At 43.5% G+C, this 16,001-nt stretch overlaps 1 protein-coding gene across 1 annotated transcript in view; it reads left to right on the forward strand.

The window, feature by feature from the left end:
* The window catches only part of hmcn1 (hemicentin 1), a 277,402-nt gene that overhangs the window by 127,641 nt on the left and 133,760 nt on the right, over nucleotides 1-16,001 (forward strand). The window contains 3 exon segments of the mRNA XM_070447449.1: nucleotides 12,456-12,479; nucleotides 12,482-12,536; nucleotides 12,538-12,578. Coding sequence (XP_070303550.1) covers nucleotides 12,456-12,479; nucleotides 12,482-12,536; nucleotides 12,538-12,578 — 120 coding nt within the window.

Below are 16,001 nucleotides of genomic sequence, written 5' to 3' on the forward strand. Positions count from 1 at the left end.
GCCAGCAGCATACCACCCTGCATACCACTGCTGGCTTGCTTATGAAGCTAAGCAGGGTTGGTCCTGGTCAATCCCTGGATGGGAGACCAGATGCTGCTGGAAGTGGTYTTGGAGGGCCAGTAGGAGGCACTCTTTCCTCTGGTCTAAACAAAGATCCCAATGCCCCAGGGCAGTGATTGGGGACACTGCTCTGTGTAGGGTGCCGTCTTTCGGATGGGACGTTAAACGGGTGTCCTGACTCTCTGAGGTCATTAAAGATCCCATGGCACTTGTTGTAAGAGTAGGGGTGTTAACCCCGGTGTCCTGGCTAAATTCCCAATCTGGCCCTCAACCATCACGGTCACCTAATAATCCCCAGTTTACAATTGGCTCATTCATCCCCCTCCTCTCCCCTGTAACTATTCCCCAGGTCGTTGCTGCAAATGAGAACGTGTTCTCAGTCAACTTACCTGGTAAAATAACGGATAAATAAATAAATAAATAAAAAAATGAAGGCCTGATTAACAGTCTGCTCTGAACAGTTGATGTTGAGATGTGTCTGTTATTTGAACTCTGTGAAGAATTTGTGCTGCAATCTGAGGTGCAGATAATGGCCTATTTTTGAGGCTGGTAAATCTAATGAACTTATCTTCTGCAGCAGAGGTAACTCTGGGTCTTACTTTCCTGTGGCGGTCCTCATGAGAGACAGTTTCATCATAGGGTTTGATGGTTTTTGCGATTGCACTTGAAGAAGTTCTTGAAATTTTCCGATTGACTGATCTTCATGTCTTAAAGTAATGATGGACTGTCTTATATCTTTGCTTATTTGAGCTATTCTTGCCATAATATGGACTTGGTCTGTTACGAAATAGGGCTATGTTCTGTATACCACGCCTACCTTGTCACAACCAGTGGTGGAAAAAGTACCAAATTTTCATACTTAAAAAAACAAACAAGTAAAGATAAAAGTAAAGATACATTAAAAAAGTAAAAGTAAAGATACCTTAAAAGAAAATGACTCAAGTAAAAGTGACCCAGTAAAATACTACTTGAGTAAAAGTCTAAAAGTATTTGGTTTTAAAGGTACTTAAGTATCAAAAGTAAAAGTATAAATCATTTAACATTTCTTATATTAAGCAAACCAGACAACACAATGTTCTTGTTTTTTTAAATGTACAGATAGCCAGGGGTACAGTTCAGCAGTCAGACAAAATTCACAAACGAAGCATTTGTGTTTAGTGAGTCTGCCAGATCAGAGGCAGTAGGGATGACCAGGGATGTTCTCTTGATAAGTGCGTGAATTAGACAATTGTCCTGTCCTGCTAAGCATTCACAATGTAACGAGTACTTTTGGGTGTCAGGGAAAATGTAACAAGCAAAAGGTACATTATTTTCCTTAGGAATGTAATGGAGTAAAAGTAAAAGTTGTCAAAAATATAAATAGTAAAGTAAAGTACTGATACCCCCCAAAAAACTACTTAAGTAGGACTTAAAAATATTTTTATTTAAGTACTTTACACCACTGGTCACAACACAACTGATTGGCTCAAATGCATTAAGAAGGAAAGAAATTCCACAATCGAACTTTAAACAAGGCACACCTGTTAATTGAAATGCATTCCAGGTGACTACCTCATGAAGCTGGTTGAGAGAATGCCAAGAGTGCAAAGCTGTCATCAAGGCAAAGAGTGGCTACTTTGATGAATCTCAAATATAAAATATATTTTGATTTGTTTAACACTTTTTTGGTTACTACATGATTCCATATGTGTTATTTCATAGTTCTGATGTCTTCACTGTTATTCTACAATGTAGAACATATTAAAAATAAAGAAAAACCCTGGAATGATTAGGTGTGTCCAAACTTTTGACTGGTGCTGTACATTTATATATCGGTTACAGTATCACCAAGCCTCATAACACATTGAAATACCTTGACTTTGAGTCATCTTGACATTGAGTAAGAACAGCAGGTCCTCTGCAGTCTTTAAGGGATCCATGGTATGCACGCAATCCTATATATTTGTATTTCACTAAAGTGGGAGAGACACCGATATGGCTGAGCAGTATCCATAGTGGAGATTGTTGAGTTCAGAGTTTGGTTTCTAACTTCAAAGCCCAGCCCTGTCAAAGCCCACACACTTCTTTGGATTGCATGTGACTGTAAATGTGTGTATGTGTGTATGAAAATGTGTGTATGTGTGTGTGAAAACGTGTATATGTACTGTGAGTTCCCCCAAAGACAGTCCTGCATTGTATGTGTGTATGAAAATGTGTGTATGTGTGTGTGAAAACGTGTGTATGTGTGTGTGAAAACGTGTATATGTGTGTGTGAAACGTGTATATGTATATTTGTCACTTCCGGCGCCGAAAAGAGATGGCCGCCTCGCATCGTGTTCCTTGGAAAATATGCAGTATTTTGTTTTTTTACGTGTTATTTCTTACATCGGTACCCCGGGTAATCTTAGGTTTCATTACATACAGTCGGGAGGAACTACTGAATATACGATTAACGTCAACTCATCATCGTTCCTACCAGGAATATGACTTTCCCGAAACGGATCCAGTGTTCTGCCTTCCACCCAATACAATGGAATCAATGATATCACAGACCGGCAAGACCCTAGGGGACGCCTGGTCGGAAGAAGAAAGGGATAACGTGAGCGGTTCTCTCCAATGATTTGGTTCACGCTCTATGAATGGGGCGCTCTGGGCGGAGGTAGGTGGCACATTCGGCCGCTCCACTCCCTAAACATAAACTACTAACGCCAGATTGGTCACTACGTACTCTTGACAATAAAGGCTTGGATGAAAATCCGAACACCGATGTAGAATCAGGAGACAGCACATTCATAACGGATATGCGCAACGTGCTCTGCCTTCACAGGAAACATTCGGCGTTGATACTCAAGGGACCGCTAACGGAGTCGGTGCAGCCAGCTGGTTTCCTTCATGCATCGCTGCCCGACAGAAACAAACATCTTTCCGGTAAGAAGAGGGGCGGGGGTTATAGCCTTATGATTAACGAGAAAGTGGGTGATCATCATAACAAACACACAAGAACTCAAGTCGTTCTGTTCACTGATCTAGAATCCTCACAATCAAAGTCGACCGCATTATCTACCAAGGGAATTCTCGTCAATATATACACAGCCGTATACATTCCCCCCAAAAGCAAGACACATCGATTGCCCTGAACGGAACTTTATCTTGACTCTTTGTAAACTGGAAACCACACACCCTGAAGGCTGCATTCATCGTACGTTGGGATTTTAACAAGGCTAATTCTAAAAACAACAATCTCCTAAATTCTATCAGCATATCGAATTGTGCTACCAGGGTGGAAAAACACTAGACCATTGTTATACTAATTTCGCGACGCTTATAAGGCCTCCCCCGCCCCCCTTTCCGGCAAGAGCTGACCACGACTCCATTTATTGTTTGTCCAGCCTACAAACAGAAACTCAAACACAAAGCTCGCGCTAAGGTTGTTCAACGCTGGTTCCGACCAATCTGAATCCACGCTTCAAGACTGCTTGATCACGCGGATTTGGAATAGTGTTCCGCATCAGCGTCAACAACAATATATTGACGATATGCTGATTCGGTGAAGCGCAGATTCATTAGGAAGTGCATAATACCGATGATCGTACCCCACGCAACGATAAAAACATTCCAACCAGAAACCGTGGATTGACGGCAGCATTCGCGTGAAAACTGAAAGCGCGAACCATGCTTTTAACGCAGGTCAAGCGATGACCGCAAGCATGACGAACATACGAACAGTGTAGCTATCTCCCGCAAGGCAATCAACAGGCTAAGTCTCAGTACAGAGACAAAATCGAGTCGAAATTCAACAGCTCAGACCACAAGAGGTATGTGGCAGGGTCTACAGTCATCACGGATTAACAAAAGAAAACCAGCACCCGTCGAGGACAAGGAGTGTCTTGCTCCCAGAGCAGGCTAAACAACTTTTTTTGCCCGCTTTGAGGACAATACAGTGCCACTGACACGGCCCCCACCAAACCTGCGGGCTCTCCTTCACTGCAGCCGAAGGTGAGTAAAACATTTAAACGTGTTAACCCTCGCAAGGCTGGCAGGCCCCAGACGGCATTCCCAGCCGGTCCTCAGAGCATCGCGAGACCAGCTGGCTGGTGTGTTTACGGACATATTCAATCAATCCTATATTCCAGTCTGCTGTTCCCACATGCTTCAAGAGGGCCACCATTGTTCCTGTTCCCAAAGAAAGCTAAGGTAACTGAGCTAAACGACTACCGCTACCCCGTAGCACTCACTCCGTCATCATGAAGTGCTTTGAGAGACTAGTCCAAGGACCATACTCACCTCCACCCTACCGGACACCCTAGACCCACTCCAATTTGCTTACCCGCCAACAGGTCCACAGACGACCGCAATCGCAACCACATGCACACTGCCCTAACCCATCTGGACAAGAGGAATACCCATGTGAGATGCTGTTCATCGATTACAGCTCAGCATTTAACACCATAGTACCCTCCAAACTCGTCATCAAGCTTCGAGACCCTGGGTCTCGACCCCGCCTGTGACAACTGGGTCCTGGACTTCCTGAAAGGGCCGCCCCCAGGTGGGTGAGGGTAGGTAACAACATCTCCCACCCGCTGATCCTCAACACTGGGGCCCCACAGGTGCGTTCTCTGAGCCCTCTCCTGTACTCCTGTTCACCCACGACTGCGTGGCCATGCACGCTCCAACTCATCATCAAGTTTGCGGATGCATACCAACAGTGGGTAGGCTTGATTACCAACAACGACGAGACGGCCTACAGGGAGGAGGTGAGGGCCCTCGGAGTGTGGTGGTCAGGAAAATAACCTCATACTCAACGTCAAAAAACAAAGGAGATGATTGTGGACTCAGGAAACAGCAGAGGGAGCACCCCCCTATCCACATCGACGGGTCAGTAGGGAGAAGGTGGAAAGTTTTAAAGTTCCTCGGTGTACACATCACGGACAAACTGAATTGGTCCACCCACACAGAACAGATTGCGTTGTGAAGAAGGCGCAGCAGCCGCCTCTTCAACCTCGGCCCTGGAAGAAATTCGGCTTGTCACCAAAAGCACTCACAAACTTCTACGAGATGCACATCGAGGAGCATCCTGTCGGGCTGTATCACCGGCCTTGGTACGGCAACTGCTCGCCCACACCGTAAGGCTCTCAGAGGGTAGTGAGGTCCTGCAGCAACGCATCACCAGGGGCAAACCTACCTGCCTCCAGAGACACCTACACCACACCGATGTCAAACAGGAAGGCCATAAAGATCATCAGGACAACAACCACCAAGCCACTGGCCTGTTCACAAACCCGCTATCATCCAGAAGGCGAGGTCAGTACAGGTGCATTCAAAGCAGGGACCGAGAAACTGAAAACAGCTTCTTATCTCAAGGCCATCAGACTTTAACAGCACCCACTAACATTTAGGACGGCCTAGCCAACAATACTAGACTCAAACTCCAGCCACTTTAAAAATGGAATTGATGGAAAATTATGTAAAAATGTACCACTAGCCACTTTAAAGCAATGCCACTTAATACAATGTTTAATACCCTACATTACCCATCTCATATGTATATATGTACTCTATAATATCATCTACTGCATCTTGCCATCTTTATGTAATACATGTATCACTAGCCACTTTAAACTATGCACTTTATGTTTACATACCCTACAGTACTCATCATCATTGTATTATACCCGTACTATTACATCAACTGCATCTGCCATGCCGTTCTGTACCACCACTCATTCAATATCTTTATGTACATATTCTTATCCCTTTACACTTGTGTGTGTGTGTAAGTAGTAGTGTGGAATGTTAGGTTAGATTACTGTTGGTTATTACTGCATTGTCGGACTAGAAGCACAAGCATTTCGCTACACTCGCATTAACATCTGCTAACCATGTGAATGTGACTAATAATTTTGATTTGATTTGATATGTGTGTGTGAAAACGTGTATATGTGTGTTTGAACGTGTATATGTGTGTGTAGTTTATTTATGAAAGGCACTCCTCCTGCTTGAAATCGCCAATGCATGTATCACAACCCTGTCATACTGCGCGGCAGGTATGTACAGTATTACAGTATGTGTGAGTGTATGTGAGTGTGGTGTGTGTGGTGTGTGCATGCTTCTAAATGTTATGTGTGTTTTGTTTACAATGTGCACCTTGTTAAGCCCATTAGCAGCAATGCAGGACTGTCTTTGGGGGAACTCACAGTCACGTGCGGTTCTTATTTGGGCTAAAGGTCCCATCAGATCCAGCTGCCCCATATTAACCTGTGCCCCACTTCACTAGTGACAAAAGGACAGTGCCCTGCCCATAAAACCCCGCCTCTGGGGTTACTGTGGCAACGCAACAGCAAACAATGGGAGGTTGTCCCAGCTCGGTCCTACAGCCCCAGCAGCCCCTCTTTCTTAATCTCTCTGTCTCTCTCTCCTCTCATCTTTCTTCTATCTCTTTTCCCTGTCAATCTGTTCTCGGCACACCTTGTCGGGTCTCGTCCGATCGGTGGTGCTCTCTCGTGGGTCTATATCCTGTCGCCTCTGTGGTGCTCTTCTGGTATAAACACCTTCCTTCCCTCTCCTCGATCCTTTCGGCTCACGGGTTCGACGTCGACCCTCAAAATTGCCCCGCCGACACAATAGCGTCGGCTACGAAGACGTCTCGGGAAGCCCGGTCCGGTGTCTTCTGTTATCATAGTTCAAATGACCTAAGGGATAAGGATGGGAAGGGAGAACTGGGGGAATGTGGGGGGCGCGGGCTAGGGGGATCGCAAGGTCAATCAACAATGGAGTCGATCAATACTTCTATAAATATTTGTGCCGCTCCGTCAGATCACACTTCACGGGTCCATGACCCGCCGTGTTAGTCTGAGTCGGGTTTTCGTCCTACTATTTAAAAAAACAAGATTAACAATGAGAACATGTATAAGATCGTTAAAAGAAATCGACACAAAAAACGAACTCACATCTCGGGCGAGAACGGATCGCGGGGCGGGTAGAAAAAAATCTCTGAGCAATCATCTCGAGGGAAGCAATAGGGGCGCACAGGAAATCTAACACTGGAGAGAGAAAAGGAGGCGGAGAGGCGAGGATGGCGCGAGGGCGAGCGGAGGGTCTCCACGGGGTCTCAATCTGCGTGGTGCTAGTCGGTGGTTGAAAGTGTGAGTGGGGGAAAAAATCATTATATTACAAAGCGGGGGAATTATCCTTCGAGGGGGCGTCGGGGTCGGGGGTGTCGTTCCGTCTTCACGTGCCAAGTGAATACACAAGAGAAGATCTCATTCCTGTTTGAATCTGACATTAATTTCTTCTGATGGTGTGTCACAGCTCTCAGGTACTGTCCAATAAAAACTGTGAAGAGGACTTCCTCGGCCGTCTTACTCACTGGCAGTCTCTCTCTACTTTCTCTCCTGAATACCCTGATCTCTTCTCTTTGACGAACATATCAAGAAAGACTGTTTCAAGGACAAAGCATTTTTTTACATCTAAACGTAACATTGCGCAAAAATTCAGTTGCAACTTTCCTTTCTGTGACAAAATGATGCACGATGGAATAATTATTAATGCCATGCTTTTGTTTACTCCTTCTCTCTAGGTTAGATGACTATCTGCATCATGCTCTCCTAACCTTCCACCTTTAGGCCGGTAAGCACGTAAAATAAACTTCAGTTAGTGCTTAAAATAATGGCTGTAGACTCCATCCTGACTAGAACCAAAAGAATCTTTTTTGACTCATGCTCCTCATCTCCCTAAATCCTTACTTCATCTCTGAGTCGCCTCCGCTGTGTGCATCTATAGACTCCAGTGCCTCTGAGCTCGGACCCTCCCTCTCCATTCCGCTACGAAGCTGGCTTTCCTCTGTTAAGGCAAGGGCTTTGATTTCAAGCGTTCTAGTTACTGCATTTCATCACTTCATCGGTATTCATTCTCAGTTCTACTCTCTCATCCTACCGATCCACAAGCATTACAGGGCGCTTATCGCTCGTCTTTTCTCGCCTTCCCTACCTCTCCAATCCTCGTAATCCTTTTCCCGATTGGCTCCACTGCCCTCTCTCTCATACTGGTCTCTTGTCTCTCCTCATCTGTCTCGTAATCTCCGATTGACCTACGTCTCTTTCTTCTTTCTTAGATTCTGATTCTGTGACGCTTATTATCTCCGCTGTCCACTCCGCATATTCCCTCCTCTTCGCCAATCCACGTTTTCCCATAGCCCTCCGCATCCTAATCTTTGTCCCTAATAATTTCTAAGCAAGAGTCTGGAGGCAGGGCTTTCCTCCTATAGAGCCTCATTTTTAATGGAATGGTTCCCTTGGCCTACTGCATGTAGAGAGAGGCAGAGACTCGCCTCATCCAACTTTAAAGTCTTTCCTGAAGAACTCCAAAGGGTTCAATACTCTTCAGTATTAGGTCATATGATTCATTCGAGTCATAGTCTGGGCCCAGTCAGAGTGTGAAGGGTGAACGGAAAGGCCGTCTGGCAGCGTCGCAATCGAACTCCACTCTCCATTAGCTGTCTAACCGTCTCCTTGGCCGCTCTGCCTCGGTCTTCCCACTCGTCGTCGCACTTTCTTGGGATTCTCTTGCCTCTTCTAACCTATTACAGGGACTTCTTTGAGATTCACTGCGCTTACTGGTGTGTCCTATTGTCCACTGCATTACCATGCGTCACATCGGTCTCCTCCTCTCTCTCGAGTGTCGTCGTGTTGTCTCTGCTCTCAATCTTGAGTGGGTTGTACTCGCTCGGTCGTTCACTGGACTCATTTCCTTTTGCATTCTTCTCTCTTCCTCTCTGATCTGGGCTGTACTTTCTCGACTTCCTCTCTCTCCTCTCATTCTCTCTCTCCTCTCTCTCGGTCCTCCTCCTTCTCTCTCTGTCTATCTCTCTGTCTACTTGTCTGCCGTCTCTCCTCTCTCTCTCTTTCTCTGTCTCTTTCTGTCTCTCTGTCTCTCTCTCGTTCTCTCTGTGTCTCTGTCTCTCTCAATTCAAAGGCTTTATTGCCATGGGAAACATATGTTTACTTTGCCAAAGCAAGTGAAATAAATAATGAACAAAAGTGAAATAAACAATAAAAAATGTACAGTAAACATTACACTCACAAAGGTTACACAGTCATATTATGGCTATATACAGTGTTGTAATGATGAGCCAACAGTTAAATTACAAAAGGGAAAATAAATAAACATAAATATGGGTTGTATTTACAATGGTGTTTGTTCTTCACTGGTTGCCATTTTCTTGTGGCAACAGGTCACAAATCTTGCTGCTGTGATGCACACTGTGGTATTTCACCCAATAGGGAGTTTATCAAAATTGGATTTGTTTTTGAATTCTTTGTGGGTCTGTGTAATCTGAGAGAAATATGTGTCTGTAGTATGGTCGTACATTTGGCAGGAGAGTAGGGAGTGCAGCTCAGTTTCCACCTCATTTTGTGGGCAGTGTGCACATAGCCTGTCTTCTCTTGAGAGCCAGGTCTGCCTATGGCGGCCTCTCTCAATAGCAAGGCTATACTCACTGAGTCTGTACATAGTCAAAGCTTTCCTTAAGTTTGGGCAGTCACAATGGTCAGATTTTATGCCACTGTTTATTCTCTGTTTAGTGCCAAATAGCATTCTAGTTTGCTCAGTTTTTTGCTTAATTGTTTCCAATGTGTCAAGTAATTATCTTTTTGTTTTCTCATGATTTCGTTGGGTCTAGTTGTGTTGCTGTCCTGGGGCTCTGTAGGGTCTGTTTGTGTTTGTGAACAGAGCCCCAGGACCAGCTTGGTTAGGGGACTCTTCTCCAGGTTCATCTCTCTGTAGGTGATGGCTTTGTTATGGAAGGTTTGGGAATCACTTCATTTTAGGTGGTTGTAGAATTGAATGGCTCTTTTCTGGATTTTGATCATTAGCGGGTATCGTCATAATTCTGCTCTGCATGGATTATTTGGTGTTTTACGTTGTACACTGAGGATATTTTTGCAGAATTCTGCACGCAGTCTCAATTTGGTGTTTGTCCCATTTTTTGAATTATTGGTTGGTGAGCGGACCCCAGACCTCACAACCATAAAGGGCAATGGGTTCTATAACTGATTGAAGAATTTTTAGCCAGATCCTCATCGGTATGTTGAATTTTATGTTCCTTTTGATGGCGTAGAAGGCCTTTCTTGCCTTGTCTCAGATCGTTCACAGCTTTCTGGAAGTCACATGTGGCTTTGATGTTTAGGTCAAGGTTTGTATCATTTTTTGTGTGCTCTAGGGCAACAGTGTCTAGATGGAATATGTATTTGTGGTCCTGGCAACTGGACCTTTTTGGAACACCATTATTTTTTCTTACTGAGATTTACTGTCAGGGCCCAAGTCTGACAGAGTCTGTGCAGAAGATCTAGGTGCTGCTGTAGTCCTGGCTTGGTTGGGGACAGAAGCACCAGATCATCAGCAAATAGTAGACATTTGACTTCAGATTCTAGTAGGGTGATGCCGGGTGCTGCAGACTGTTCTAGGTGCCCTCTCCAATTCGTTGATATATATGTTGAAGAGGGTGGGGCTCAAGCTGCATCTCTGTCTCACCCCATGGCCCTGTGGAAAGAAATGTGTGTATTTTTCGGTAATTTTAACCGCACACTTGTTGTTTGTGTACATGGATTTTATATTGTTGTATATTTTTCACCCAACACAACTTCCTCTCTCTGTATCTCTCTCTCTCTCTCTCTCTCTCTCTCTCTCTCTCTCTCTCTCTCTCTCTCCCTCTCTCTTCTGTATCTCTCTCCGTTATTTCTCCGTATCTCTCTCCGTATCTCTCTCTCTTCTCACTCCCTCTCTCTCGCTCTCTCTCTCTCTGTCTCTCTTTCTCTCCCTCATATCGTCTGTTAGCTCAGCAGCTGGCTAGAACCACATTACATCAGGCAGACCTTATCTCCTCCTGTAGTCAGTTAACAGCAAGTCAGTCAGTCAGTCCATCTTTATGTTATGTGTGAACATAAAAGGGGTTCCTTTTACAATCTGGCAACCATCTTGTTAATCTCTGTCTTTCCTCATGCTGGATCCTCTCAGGCAGGAATCCTCAGGCTTGTCATGCCACACTCCCTTCCAGTCTCAGAGTGGAGAAGCAGGACTCTAACTGACGGCTGTGTGTTACAGGCCTTGAGTGACAGATAGCCAGAGGATAAGAGATGTAATGTATTCATTAACCCTGAGTGTCTACTCGAGCATAGAATGTTTATCTTTATTTAACTAGGTAAGTCAGCAAGAACAAATTCTTATTTACAATACACCGACCAGGGAACAGTGGGTTAACTGCCTTGTGTCAGGGACAGAATGACATATTCTTACCTTGTCAGCTTAGGGATTCTATCCAAGCATCCTTTCGGTTTACTGGCCCTACACTCTAACCACTAGGCTACCTTGCCGCCCCTACACTCTAACCACTAGGCTACCTGCCGCCCCTACACTCTACCACTAGGCTTACCTGCCGCCCCTACACTCTAACCACTAGGCTACCTGCCGCCCCTACACTCTAAACTAGGCTACCTGCCGCCCCTACACTCTAACCACTAGGCTACCTGCTGCCCCTACACTCTTAACCACTAGGCTACCTGCCGCCCCTACACTCTAAACACTAGGCTACCTGCCGCCCCTACACTCTAACCACTAGGCTACCTGCCGCCCCTACACTCTAACCACTAGCTACCTGCCCCCCTACACTCTAACCACTAGGCTACCTGCCGCCTCTACACTCTAACCACTAGCTACCTGCGCCCCTACACTCTAACCACTAGGCTACCTGCCGCCCCGACACTCTAACCACTAGGCTACCTGCCGCTCCGACACTCTAACCACTAGCTACCTGCCGCCCCAGCACACAGGGGCGTTCTATCGGTACCGTATGTTCTGGGCTCAGAAAGAGTATTTAGGCCTAGGCCAGTTTTCCTGGTCAAGTCAGGTGGTCAGGGTTCATGTTGGCATTTTCATATCTTTCCACTCAGGATGTCAGTTCATATCAATGAGGATGGTCACATGTGTTTACTGGATACGGTTGGGTGGTCAGTTTTATGGTCAGATTATCTTCATGTTGGTCATGTTCTCCTGGCCAACACCTTGTCAACTGTTTTCTGTCCCCAGATGACCGTGTGAACGTGTTCAAAATCGCTGCACATTCACACACATACAGTATGTATGATGTCATCTAGACCAAGTGTGTGTGTGTGTGTTTTGGTGTATGTGAGCCCTTTACATTGATGCCTAGGGAGAGAGTATAAATACGTCAGTATTTATAGCAACCATGCGTTCCCTAAGCCTCACAGTGGGAGATGTGGAAACCATATGGAAGAGAGCATGTGGTAAAGCAGGGAGGCAACTGGGAAGTGCCCAATGGAGGTAGCCCTGGGCAGGCATGGAGAGAGCAGGAGAGCCCCTGGTCCCTGGAAACAAACAGCCACTTGTTTTTATGATATTTACAGTGTCCCCGGTGATTGGCCACAGTCCGGGGTGCTGAATGTGATCAAGGAGCAGCAGGTGACTCTGCCTTGTGTGCTGCTGGCGGAAACCCCTACCTGAGAGACGCTGGCTACACAACACGCCTGGTGAGAAGGCTTACACACCACACTGGCACACACACACACTGCACTCACATACACACGCACGCGCACACACACACATACACACACACTGGCACGCACACACACACACACACTGGCACGCACACACACACACACACACCACACACACTGGCACGCACACACAACATACCCACACACGAGCGCGCGCACACACCACACACACACACACACAACACACACACACACACACACACACACACACACACACACACACACACACGGCACGCACACACACAGCCCACACACACGCACACACACACACACCACACGCGCGGCACATGCACACACACATACACACTACTGGTGCCTGAGATCTGCGCTGTGGTTAAGCACTGTGATAAGATTACACCAATTTGTTCTCAGACAGTCGAGGAATGTTCATAAAAATGAACAAAAACATTTAACAAAACCACTCCACAAGACTTACCCACTGCAACGTTTATGAAGGTGTCTATTTTTTAAGCAATTATTTTAAAAACTAATATTAGACTCGTCTATGGACCACCAGGGCCGTTTTGAGTAGAGGTCCATTCTTTAGTGTATTTGGGTGTTTTATACCTACCACATGTTTCATACATACCGCATGTTTCATACATACCACATGTTCATACATATCGCCTGTTTCATACATACCACATGTTTTATACATAACCGCATGTTTCATACATACCACATGTTTCATACATACCGCTGTTTCATACATACCACATGTTTTATACATACCAACATGTTTCATACATACCGCCTGTTTCATACATACCGCATGTTTTATACATACCACATATTTCATACATACGCCTGTTTCATACATACGCATGTTTTATACATACCACATATTTCATACATTACGCCTGTTTCATACATACCGCCTGTTTCATACATACCACATGTTTCATACAATCGCCTGTTTCATACATACTGCATGTTTATACCTACCACATGTTTCATACATATCGCCTGTTTCAAATACATACCACATGTTTTATACATACCGCATTTCTACATACCGCCTGTTTCATACATACCGCCTGTTTCATACATAACCACATGTTTCATACATATCGCCTGTTTCCATACATACCACATGTTTTATACATATCGACATGTTTCATACATACCACATGTTTTATACATGTACCACATGTTTCATACATACACATGTTTTATACATACTGCATGTTTCATACATATCGCCTGTTTATATACATACCACATGTTCATTCATACCACATGTTTATACATACACATGTTTTATACATACCCATGTTTCATACATACCACATGTTTCATACATACCCGCCTGTTTCATACATATCGCCTGTTTTATACAAACTGCATGTTCATACATACCACATGTTTCATACATACCGCATGGTTCATACATACCACACATGTTTCATACATTCCACATGTTTTATTACATACCACATGTTCATACATATCGCCGTTTTATACATACCACATGTTTTTATTACATACCGCCTGTTTATACATACCACCATGTTTTATTAATACTGCATGTTCATACTACCACATGTTTTATACATACCAGCATGTTTCATACATACCACATGTTTATACATACCGCATGTTCATACATACACATTTTTAATACCATATACCACATGTTTTATACATACCACATTTTATACATACACATGTTTCAACATTACCACATGTTTCATACATACCACATGTTTTATACATACCACATGTTTTATACATACCGCATGTTTTCATACATACCACATTTCATGTTACATACCACATGTTTTATACAGTACCAACATTGTTTAGACATACATACTGCATGTTTCATACATAACACATGTTTTATACATAACACATGTTTTATACATACCTCATGTTTCATACATACCACATGTTTATACATACCGCATGTTTATACATACCACATGTTTTATACATACCGCATGTTTCATACATACTCATGTTTCATACATACGTGTTTCATACATACCACATGTTTTATACATACCGCCTGCTTTCTTGACATACCACATGTTTCATACATAACACATTGTTTATACATACCGCATGTTCATACATACCACATGGTTTTACATACCTCATTTTTATACATAACACATGTTTCATAACATACCGCATGTTTAATACATAACCACATGTTTCTATACATACCGCCTGTTTCATACATACCACATGTTTCATACAAACACATGTTTTATACATTTAACCGCATGTTCATACATACCAATGTTTTAACATACCGCGATGTTTCATACATACACATGTTTTATACATCCGCATGTTTCATTACACTACCACCATGTTTTATACATACCACATGTTTCATACATACCACATGTTTCAACATACCACATGTTTATACATACCACAGTTTTATACATACCACATGTTTTATACATACCAGCTGTTTTATACATACCACATGTTCATACATCACATGTTTTCATACATACCACATGTTTATACTACCGCATGTTCATACATCCACATGTTTTACTACCGCATGTTTCATACATACCCATGTTTTATACATACAGTGTTTTACATACCGCATGTTCTACTACACATGTTTTCATACCATACCACATGTTTCATACATACCACATGTTTCTATACAATTTACCGCATGTTTTATACATACCACACGTTTTATACATACCGCCATGTTTCCATTACATACCACATACGCAGTTTCATACATACCACATGTTTTATTAATTGCAGTTCATACATAACGCATGTTCATACGATACCACAGATGTTTTATACATTACCGCATGTTTCCATAGCATACCGCATGAAATGTTTATACATACCGCATCTGTTTCATACCATACCACCTTGTTTTATACATACATACACACATGTTTTATAGTATACATACCGGGCATTGTGTGTATACATACACACATGTCTCCTTATCACATATCATACCACATGTTTATACGAATTGTTATAACAATACCACATGTTTAATACACGATTTTACCATGTGTATCGACACATGTTTTATACATCCCGACATCTCTTTATACAACCGCATGTTTTATACATACCGCAATGTTTTATACATACCGCATTTTTATAATACCCATGTTATACAACCGCATGTTTCATACATACCACATGTTTATACAACCACATGTTTTATACATATACCACATGTTTCATACATACCGCATTTTATACATTACCGCATGTTTTTATACATCCGCATGTTTCATACATAATCAACAACACATGTTTATACATACCACATGTTTTATAACATACCGCTGTTTATACATACAGGCATTTTTATACCCTTTGCCAACACGTTCATGCATTTCATACATACCACATGTTTACTACACACCCATGTTTATATCTCTTCTT

Source organism: Salvelinus sp. IW2-2015, linkage group LG16 (assembly GCF_002910315.2).
Source record: "Salvelinus sp. IW2-2015 linkage group LG16, ASM291031v2, whole genome shotgun sequence".
Classification (NCBI taxonomy): Eukaryota; Metazoa; Chordata; class Actinopteri; order Salmoniformes; family Salmonidae; genus Salvelinus; species Salvelinus sp. IW2-2015.